At 32.5% G+C, this 11,942-nt stretch overlaps 1 protein-coding gene across 1 annotated transcript; it reads left to right on the forward strand.

Annotated features, from left to right (window-relative positions):
* Positions 1-2,973: 2,973 nt before the first annotated feature.
* On the forward strand, positions 2,974-6,995 carry LOC142634293 ((3S,6E)-nerolidol synthase 1-like). Its single transcript, XM_075808586.1, is given in 8 exon segments — positions 2,974-3,282; positions 3,380-3,644; positions 3,839-4,211; positions 4,499-4,717; positions 4,800-4,915; positions 4,918-4,937; positions 5,188-5,436; positions 6,609-6,995. Coding segments are annotated over 8 exon segments (1,728 nt in total). The 5' UTR covers positions 2,974-3,087; the 3' UTR covers positions 6,900-6,995.
* Positions 6,996-11,942: the final 4,947 nt, after the last annotated feature.

Below are 11,942 nucleotides of genomic sequence, written 5' to 3' on the forward strand. Positions count from 1 at the left end.
TTTTTGTTGAGAGATGATTTTGAGAGCTTAAAATGTTGTTTGGATCCTTGGTTGTGTAGCATGTTTAATTGCATTCATATCTATGTTTTCTCTTCTTGAAAAACTGTTTTCTCTTCTTGAAAAACTGTTTTCTCTTCTTGAAAAACTATTTTCTCTTCAACTTCTTTTTATTGCAATCTTGATAGCTTCTCAGTATCTTCTCGATCCATCGAGAAAATTTTTGTCTTCTCGATAGTTTTTGTCTCCTCAATATCTTTCTCATTTCTCTTGATCTCTCTCGACTCCTTTTGTGTCCTTACTTTCCAAAACACCTTTCAATCACTCTAAACCTCTTCCCCCACTCAATCTTCGGTCTCAAGATCGCTTTCTTCCTCTAGTATGATTCCTTTTCTCTCATTAATCATGCATTTCATATCTTTTGACCTAACTTTTGGGATTTTTGCAATTTTTGGGATTTTTCCAAATTAATGAGGTTTTTGTAAAATTTTTGGGATAGGTTTTGTTTAAATGATCCTAATTGTTCATGCATTTCATCACATTTGCATTATAACAATGTATCATGCATTATGGATGTGTGCTGTATGTATTGAATACATGTGTGCTAGTAGGATTAGACTGGGCTGAGCCCATGAAGTTTGTGGTTTTGCATGTCACCTGTTCATGCATTTTTCATACATATGTACCTTCATCTATCTTTATTTTGATATTCATTTGTGTTGGTGCTTTTCTATGTGTTTCTTTCTCTCTCTCCTTTCTTTTGCTAGTTGCTCTATGGCACCTAAGCAAAAATCTGATCCGTCTCGGAAACCTCTTCGTTCTGGGGAATCTTCCTTTGATCCTACTCCTTCATATGTTAGGTTTTGTGATGATAAAGCCTGTAAGGACTTTTTGGAGAACATTTCCCAACGAAGCATTCATTCAGAATGTCAAGTCATCCTATCAGATTTTTCCAATACTCACCTTCCCACTATCATCTGCAGTAAGGGTTGGAAGACAGAAATTGTTACACGCATATTGTGACTGGAGACAAAAATTGCCTTAGTTCATCATTCTCTTTGTAGAAACTATTGCGTTTTTACGCAATGAGTTTTGTGACCAAAGAGCTTTCTGATCTTTATTGTTGATGATCTGAAGAACTTTGTAGCAAACATCTTTTTCAAGTTGGTGTGTTAGTCACGTACTAGGATCAATGCATCATTGGTTAGTCACATTCTGAGATTCGTGCATTGAACGGAGAGATTGTTGCTACAATACCAGTCCAATTAGGTATTGGAGTAAAGGTTCAATTGTAAGTTGGTATTAGGTACTGAGATTTATTTTACTTATAACCGCTTGTGATTGATAATAGTAGATTCTCGAAAGTGGTGACCTTAAATTCAACTGGTGGGGTTTTGCCTCGAAAGTTTTCCTATTCGTAAAAAAATTACCGTGTCAAATTTATTTTCCGCTGTATTTAGTTTAATTGGTGATTTTTTAGTGCTACCATGCTATTACATGTTAAATTGACTTAATTAATTAACTTGGATAATTAATTAATTAATTAATTTGCCAAAGGGGTCAATACATTTTTGGCCTTTCAATTTAGATCTTAAGAAATGTTAAATAAATCAATAAAATGGGAAATAAGTGGATGATTAATTACTTGACTATGTACATTGAAACAGATATAGTTAGTAGGATTGGTAATGAAAATATAATGCAACAATTTCAAAACATGAAACATCATACAAGGTAATTGTAAAACATTATGTATTAAAGATTTTTTTTTTTTGTGATGTCGATATATTTAATTTATCTTTTGTTTAAAATTTTGTAAAATTTATGATTTTATTGAACCCCCTAGAATATAATCTTGGAGCCACCACTGCTTTTAAGGATTAAGAAACTCAATATCTATTTATGTTTGCTTAAGATTTAGTATTTCTTATTTTTCTTATGAACTTACGACATGAAAAATACATTTAAAAGATAGATCTCAATATTTAGTTGTACTATTTTAGTAAATTTTTATATTTTTACTAATTTAATATATTTATTTATATTTTAAATAATTATTAAAGTAATTATGATATTATCACAGTTCAACCTCAGTCCAGCCTAAAAACTTCGAATATCTTCATTTTTTGTTTCTTCAAATAGTTTAGGGGTTTGAAAACCATGCATTTAAATTCTTAAAATACGTGAGTACGCACCCTTTCTCTTTTCTCTTTTTTATTTTTTATTTTTTTTAAGTTAGAAAATTTTAGGATCGAATGAAATATGTATGTAAGAAAAAATTTAAATGGAGAAATTTAAAAATATAAAAAGATAAAAAAAAGAAGAAAATTTTTTTACTAATAAAAGGTTATTGGGAAATCAATGTAAACATATACCAATCAGAACCGCTTTCTTAGCAACAAACGAAGAATTGTGGACATGGCTGCTGTCTCCATTAAACCACACCAAACACGTGTCTATTACATGATCGCCTTAAGTTGGTAATTCTATGAGTAATGCTATGGATACATAAAAATGCATAATTTGATGTCATAACTCGCCACATGACAATTAATGGATGTGTAATGATGGGTTATGTGGGGATACACTTTCACTACTCACAACTTACCATGTGGCATAGAGTTGTGCATTTTTATGTGTCTCTAGCATTATTCATGAACTGAATTTTTTTTTTTTTTTTTCATTGAATAAAGAATTTAGGTTTAAATCTTGCTTTCCATAAAAAGTAAAAATCATCACAGGTCCAACAACATTAAGCCATTTTTGTATGGATATTGTTAGTGTAGGAGGTTCAAGATGCGTGTGCCAATACTACACATGCAAAAAAAAAAAAAAAAAAAAAAAAAAAAAAAACGGGGAGCACATGTAAAAAGATTTTTTCCCCCTTTTGAAAGGACAGCTGAGGAGATTAAAACTTGGCACCATACAAATGTGAAAAACTTGGTCTCACGAGATTACAACGTTGTTGAAAGTTGAACCATTACTTGTCAACCATGGGCATCCCATAAATTGGATCTAGAATTCTTTTCTACATCAAACTCCAACAAGAAACATCTCCCTCTAGTATTCACTTTGTGACATTCATTCTCCATGGCATTGTCTACTAAAGCTTTCTTTGCTTCCTCCAGTCATCCAATTCCTCCAAAAAGAATTCCACAAACTGGCATTGCAAACCCCTTTAGCCTTACCTATTTGCCTAGTGCTCCCAAATGGAACATTGCCCATGAGCACACATTGGCTTCTACACCCTTAAAGCGTCAAAACTGTGGAATTAAACATGACTCAGTAAGTTTTGTGTCACCTTTGGTTTGTGAATCCCAAATATTACTTCACTAGAACTTGTAATTTTCCCGTTCCTAAAGCTAGCTCTCTTTGTCTGCAGGGTGATTTTAGTCTCAAACATGCTCAAAAATTGAAAGTATGCAGACATCTGCTGAGGGAACTAGGAGAAAATCCAGTTGAAGGTCTAAAGATGATTGATGCTGTCCAACGCTTGGGCATAGACTACTATTTCCAGGACGAGATTGGAACAATTTTACATAGGCAATATGTAGAATTTAGTGCTCATGATGACTGTGATCATGATCTTCATGAGGTCGCGCTACGCTTCCGCCTATTGAGACAACAAGGATACCATGTACCTGCTGGTGGGTATCGCTTTTGTAAGCAATGTTATTATTAAAATAAAGATTAAATGATTAAATTTATTATTTTTGAATACTAAATTATGATAGTCTTAGAGCAGTGAACCTGGACTATCACATAAGACTAGCCATAATTTATCCATTATAGTTCACCTTAGTATCAACAATTATGATAAAGCATTTATTGTCTGGAATAGATGTATTTAACTGCTTCAAAGACAAGGAAGGAATCTTTAACAAAGAAGTGAAAGAAGACATCAATGGATTGATGGGTTTATTTGAAGCTTCACAGCTATGCATAGAAGGTGAAAACACACTAGTTGAAGCTGGAGACTTTAGTCAGCAGCTCCTAAATGAATTGATAAGCCATGTTGATTACAACCAAGCCAAAGTTGTAGGAAATACTCTGAGGCACCCTTATCACAGGAGCTTGGCAAGGTTTATGGCCAAAAACTTTTTTGATAATATCCAAGAAACAAGTGGCTGGTTTAATGATTTTCAGCAATTAGCAAAAATGGATTTCAATGTGGTCCAGTCAAAGCACCAAAAAGAAATTGTTCGAATTTCCAAGTAAGTTTCATAATAACTTGACTACAGTTGTCTTTTATTGTTGACATTATTTCTTAATTAGCAATATTACAAATTTTAGAATACTAATTTTATGAATTAAAATTTTGATTTTCAAACATGCCACTAAAAAGTAATTAAAATACCGAATTATTATGTTGTTGACGTGGAATATTAGAATCAATCATATTAATTTTAAAGATAGTTTATAAACTTTTTATAGGGAAATTTACAGTAATTTTAACAATTTTTTTTCTTCTAATAATTCCCACCAATCTTTATTATCTCAGATGGTGGAGTGATCTTGGGTTAGCTGAGGAGTTAGAATTTGCCAGGGACCAACCACTCAAATGGTACATTTGCTCCATGGCCTGTCTTACTGATCCAGAGTTGTCAGACCAAAGGATTGACCTCACAAAACCCATTTCTTTTATCTACATAATAGATGACATTTTCGATGTTCATGGCACACTTGAGGAACTCACTCTCTTCACAGAAGCTATCAACAAGTATACATCTACTGCACTATTAATTTTCTCTCTCTCTCTCTCTCTCAACAATTCTTATTGATTAATAAATTGTTATATACAGATGGGATTTTACTGGTCTTGAGCAACTACCCGAATACATGAAGATTTGCTTCAATGCTCTTAATGACATTACAAATGAAATTAGCAACAAGATATATCAAAAGCATGGATGGAACCCCAAGACTCACTTAGAAAGACGGTATATGTCAATGATAACATGATATTTACTTCTGTTTATAAAAAAAATGGTTTTATTAATGTATGTTCTTAGGACAGGCAAGGACAGGCATTAGTAAACAATTTTAGGAAACTTATTTTTGACAACTTTTGTTCATTTTTCATAAAAAAGTTTCTTAAAATGATTTACTAATGTATGTTATAAGGCACCAGTCCCATAAAAAAAAAATCTTTATGAAAAGTAAAATCATGATATTCTATGATTGTTACAGTGGGCAACTTTGTGCAATGCATTCCTAGTGGAAGCACAGTGGTTTGCTTCTGGGCACTCACCAAAATCAGAAGAGTATTTGAAGAATGGAGTTATTAGTTCTGGGGTACATGTGGTACTAGTTCACATTTTCTATCTTTTGGGTCAACATATGAACAAAGAAACTACAGATATCATCGATAGCATTCCGGACATTATGTCTTCTACGGCCACAATTCTGCGGCTCTGGGATGACTTGGGAAGTGCCACAGTAAGTATATATGCACAGCAGTTTTTATATTTCTTTTATGCTCAACAGGTAATAAATTGAGTTTGTGTTATAAACTCGATATTTGGTGTCACTGTTAATCTGCACCATGCAAATGCAACCATCCTATTCAATTAGTTGGATTATAGTCGACCACTGGACCTGCATTTTGTTTACTTTATCATCCCAACATAATAATAAATAGTCCGTACTGTCTATTTTGGTTCGGTGGGTAAGATACTGGTTCACAACCACTGTTACTTGCGACAACAACAATAATTACACATTTAGGGGGTGTTTGTTACTGTTGTTTAGATAACAGTATTCAATGTTTAAACAACATTACACGTATTTTCATACCTTAACTTATTTCTACAAAGTAACAACAATATTACTAGAAATCTCTTACCAAACAGGCCTTTACTTTCATGAATTGTGTAAGTGGTCAACTATGAGGGATATAAAAAAAAAAAAGTCGAGTACATACAAAAAGTGGTAAATTAAAATGATTCACCATTCATAATCAACTAATTTAACATATAGTTTCTCAAATTGAATCTAAAATTGGATAGGTCCTAGATTATTTTTTTGTAACTTGACAGATTAGTGGTTGCTGAGTCTCAACCAAGGTTTTTAACCTATATGAATCGTGAACACTCATTGTTATCTATAATTTAAGAAATAAAATACATACAAATTTGGTTTGAATCAATGTTATTTCATGGCAGTAAACAAGACATTGATACAACTTATGTCCAAAAAATTATCCTGTGTCACTTTCAACTGGTCGGAAAGTTTAATCTTTGGTACCAAATTGAATAAACACTTCATGAAAATTTTATGAAACTAAAGTGTTGGTAAATATTGACAACAACACCACCATGACACAAGTCCAAAAAATGATCATTAGTCACTAAACCTCTCGTATGAAATTTAATAAAGAAGTCTCGTATGAAAGGGAATTGTATGGTGCTTAAGAGTCCGCGGGTACCAAAAAATTTGTGGTCTCGCTTAATAGTTGATGTGACTGAAAAATAATAATGCTTTCCGACATTTGACAAATAATATTTGTTGATGTTACTTTTGCTTTTTATGCCAGCCTAACTAGTGGATAATGGATATTTCTAGTGTAAATACGCAAATTTAACCATGAAAACTGGTTGATGTAATTGCAGGATGAGAGTCAAGATGGGCACGATGGATCATACATAGAGTACTATATGAAGGAACACCAAGGCTCTTCAGTCAATGAGGCAAGAGAGAAGGTTGTCAACAAGATTTCAGACGCATGGAAGCGACTTAACAAAGAGTGTCTGTCTCCAAATCCATTTCCAGAAACGTTCACTAAGGCTTCTCTTAATCTTGCAAGAATAGTTCCTTTGTTGTATAGTTATGACGACAACCATAGCCTTCCAAGCCTTGAGGCTCATATGAAATCCTTGTTTTATGAGAGTGTGTCTGTGTAGGGCATCCCAAAAAAAAAAAAAAAATCAAGCTTTTATTACTATAAAACGTATATGTACCCAATTATATTAATAAAATAAGCACACGATTTAGAAAAATGTTCATTTATCACTAGTCTCTGAGCACGCGCTCACAAGCGTGCTCAAAATCTTTTTTAGTTTTTATTTTAAAGATTAATAATTTTTATTCATTATAATTTAGAGATGCTACATTTTTCAATCATAAAAATATATAAGGGTGTGATAAGATTTATCCAAAAAAATTATTTTACCCACAAATGCATAAATCTTATCACTTCTTTATTGGAAACTAAAAACAAAAATTTAGAATTTTCCCACCAAATGCAAATCAAATAAATATAAGAAAATAGATAATTAAAAGAGGTAAATTAAAGTCATGCTGGCTAAAATGGACTACAAAATATGTCAAAATAAAAGTTAAATGTGAAGAGTAATAGACATTGTTGCAATAGTAGAAATGGCTGAAGTAAATAATTAAAAATAAAAATAATATAAAGAGTGAAGATTTTATGAAATGAAATGAAAAAATATACCTGAAAAAATTATTGCATAGTATAGATATTGTTCTTCAAAATTCTTCAAGGAGAAATTGAGAGAGGAAGAAATGTGAAGACATGTATTTTGTGGCTTCAACAATCTAAAGTTTGGATTAGAAACAAAAGATGTACGTAACTTGAGTGATTAATACAAAAATGTAATAGAATAAAATAAAAAATAAAAACAGGGAGGTACATAGTCAACAAGAGTGAGCTAGCGTTGCGTGAGGCAAGCCAAAACATGTTTCCAGGCCAAAATGGGTTTTTACCCCTTTTTCACAAATTTTCTAATAAAATGCCCTATATTTGAAACTTATTAAGAAAATGCTCCTATTTTGAAACTCGATTTTGTAAAAATGGAGTTCCAAAGATAAAACTTGATTTTTGGAACATTGAGTTATAGCAAATGTGGACTTAGGAATTTTTTTTTTTTTTGGGTACTCGAGTTCCCTAAACTCGAGTACTTTGGTTTTTTGAGTTTGCTATAACTCGATTATCCAAAAATTAAGTTTTAAATTGAAACTCGATTTTTAAAAAATCGAGTTTCAAAACGGGAGTATTTTCCTAATTAGTTTCAGATATAAAGCATTTTGCTGAAAAGTTTTGGTGAAATGGGCAAATGCCCATTTTCTCCCATGTTTCCTTGGATGGGGTGAAACCATGAAAGTTTTTACTTCATCTTCTTTAAATTAACATGCTGCCTAGACATTTATGTACGTAACTTTCTTTTTCAATTATATCAATGGTAAAATATTTGACATTAATGAATATAAAATATAATAAACATGACGAAGGATTATAAGGGTCCGTTTAGTTGAAGGAGTGGAAAAGTAGGAGAGTGGAAAACTTTTTTGTTTGATTGAAAAAAAAGAAAAGAGGAGGATGGAAAATGTAGTTTATGTAAATTGATTATTATGTCATTGTTATATAATATATAAGAAATAAAGGGTAAGTGAATGTAATCAAATGAGGGTATTTGTGTAAATTATATCATTCAACATTTTTTCCTCCCTATTTTCCTCCCAAATTGAGAGGATAAAAAAATGTGGGCTTGGAGGGATTGTTTTCCTCCCCATTTTCTGTCTCTCTTATTTTCTACCTTATTTTCCATTCTTCCTGTTTTTACTTTAACCAAACATACTGTAAAAGTCAAACATATGTGACTCGAATATGATGCAAACGTTGTACTATGAAGAATTTTGAACATTTTTTTTTTGGTTGCTCTTTTATTGGGTGGGGGTACATTTCAGTGGTGGTATTTGCATTTTCACGTGGTAATTGGTCATTGCACATGTGAAAATTAAGGCTTGACTAACAACTTATTATTGACTCAATACTCAAGTATACAGATCGTGAAAGTCTTCTGGCTAGCTAAATCACGTTGCTTTCAACTTTCATGGAATCCTAATACACGTTATTGTCTTGTTCAATGAACTTTCCTCCAGTGTCACAATACAAATCTAATTACTCTTTCGTGTTGATGAACAGGATTACATGCAGGAGTCAATAATTAATGGGTTGTGTTAACACGTAAAGTGCCCATTTACAACCTTTTATCTTTTTCTTTTTTGCATATACAGATCGTGAAAGTCTTCTGGCTAGCTAAATCACGTTGCTTTCAACTTTCATGGAATCCTAATACACGTTCTTGTCTTGTTCAATGAACTTTCCTCCAGTGTCACAATCCAAATCTAATTGCTCTTTCGTGTTGATGAACAGGATTACATGCAGGAGTCAATAATTAATGGGCTGTGTTAACACGTAAGGTACCCATTAACAACAACCCTTTATATTTTTCTTTTTTGCAGCATTTTGTTCTCATGTACAACTTTATAGGCTCGGTGACCTTTCATAGAAAGAAAAAAAATATTAAAATAGGTTGTGCTGCCAGTTTTATTATTTATACCTTTTTTTTTTTTCTATTTATCTATTTTTTTTATTAAATAAGACTCACATTAATCCAACTTTAACGAGCACCACATGGTTATTTTTGACATTTTTCATAATTAAAAAGGCAAACGCAATTCTCATGACAGGATAACAATTGACACTTCATCAATGCTTTTCTAAGAAATAATTTACTAACCAATAAAATATCAAGATTAAGCAAATTACAATCTAAAATTTGGGAATATTTACATTTTACTTCCTAACGTTAAAAAATTTGGCATTGGACTCCTAAAATTATATAGTGTTTTGAAATAAATTCTTCCATCCATACTTGGTACTATATATATATATTAAGGGCCTAAACTACATTATAAATTTTTTTTAAACTATATTATTACAATCCTAAGTTCGGCCACATCTTTTTTATTAATTAATATGATTATTATTTTTTTAATTCCTTTCTCTTCCTATATTTTTCCCCTTTGTTTCCTTTGAAAACTCAATACTAAAACTACTATAGCTTGTTTAGATCCCAACTTTAAAATTACGGCTAAGTTGCTTTTAATCTACTCAACTAAGTGTGGAATAAGAGTACTTAAAGTGCAATTAACCGAGACTACTACCTAGTGCCTGGGCATACATAATTAACAAGTAATTATAAAGCACAATGAGTAAGGGAAGAGATATGCAAATCCAATATAACACCACGACTTGTTATTAAAGAGGAAAACTGAAGAACTTAGCGTAATAACTTCTCTATGACCCTCCAAGTTGAAATGGTTCACTAGTAAATAGGTTGGAGTATAAGGATGTCAAAAAGACCCTTTAACCCTAATATACCCAAAGTACTTGAGCCTTCCAAGCTCTAACTACGAATCAACTTCTCGAAGTCTAATCTTCCTGAATCTCGCAATACCACCTGATTGCACTACCAAGCCTCACTGGCTTATTTTTGCAAATACTCAGTGCTTCTCATGGGCAGTAAAACAACTCACAACACTTTGAATGGGTGTGAGTTGTGTTTGGATACAAATCTTCTCTCAAGGTATAATAGTGGGAGATGGGAAGGAGAAAAGACTACCAAGGAATACTCTCTTAAGGATGAGTAGCTTTCTCTAAAATGGTGGGTATTGTAGAAACCTCTCTAGGGTTTTCTATCTGTTAGGTTCTAAGACCTTTAGGTTTAAATGTATTAGAACACTAATTTGTAATGTTGGCAAACCATGATCAAAACGTTTTAGTCTTGTCTAAACTGCTCAAAGTATGTGTCTTTTATGTAAAGTTGGAATCGAGTTACGGCAGAATTTACTATGCAATTCTGCCTAACTTGATCGATCGAGAATTAAACTCGACCGATCGAAAGTCATGAAGATTGTTTTTCTACAGAATTTTCCAACTTAGCCCAAGCCCATTTTACGTGTAGGATTTTATGTTTTGCCCTAGGTATAAAAGGGAAAACCCTAGCCACATTTTTAGAGGTTGTTGATGTTGTGTGTGTGAATCTTCTTTGAGATCTAGAGATGTTTGCCTTTACACATACTTAGGGTTATCAAGGATCAAGACTATGTCAAGAACTTGATGATCAATTCAGTTGCAGATTCAAGAGCTTAAAGATATACAAGTGGGAGTGCTTGTGCTTGCTGGAAATCTAAGAAAGAAGTAGTCTGTGGACTCGAAACTGTCACATGGTTGTAGTAGTAAATTTCCTCCTTGAGGTAGCAATAGGATGTTAGTAGTCTAAGTTGCTATTATGTAAACTTCAATTCTTTCATAGTGGATTCAGTTTTACCTTGAGGATAATTAGGTTAAATCCTCCCCAAGTTTTTTACCGATTTGGTTTTCCTGGGTCATCATATCATTGTGTTCTTTATACTTCCACTGCTTTGCATGATATGATATATTTGTGTTAACCTAGATTTGCTTAATTTACCTAAGTTAATTGCTTGGCTAAATAACTAGGTTAATCTGGTTGTGTTTAAGGGGTCTAAAAACGTACACTATCTGATAGTCCCCTTACAATTTTATGGGTAATGAAGCAATATATAGTGTGGATAAAGAACAAAAAAAGGTCACATTAAAAATTTCAGCTGTTAAAGTATCTTGCAAGTCATCTTGCAGGTTGGCCAAGTTGTGAGTTACCCACAAGATACATTGACTTTTGAACTTTCACATGTGCTCCTCACATGGCCGTGGGTGTTGAAGTCCCTAACCAGTCGCAAGCCAAGTTGTGAGATCAACTGTCTTAAGCAATCTTCACCAACTTAGTACTAAACTTATTACAATTACATCTCACAAAGTACAAGAATATAAATTAATGAAATTACCACACTTTTTGTCATGTAATATAGCCAATATAAATGTTATGCAGAAAAGATAACTTATCAATCTCCCCTTATGACTATTCCGTGATAAAACACCCTATAACAGACTCTAGACTTAAACAAAAGTTTGGGAAAAATGGCAAAACACACTCACACCTAAATCTAAAACATGGGACGAACTTGAAACAAAATACATGTTTTTTTTTATAGAAAAAAACAAAATACATGTAACCTAAAACACTTGGACAAAACATATTAGACCCTCAAGGTAAAGCAAG

Source organism: Castanea sativa, chromosome 5 (assembly GCF_040712315.1).
Source record: "Castanea sativa cultivar Marrone di Chiusa Pesio chromosome 5, ASM4071231v1".
NCBI classification, from domain to species: Eukaryota; Viridiplantae; Streptophyta; class Magnoliopsida; order Fagales; family Fagaceae; genus Castanea; species Castanea sativa.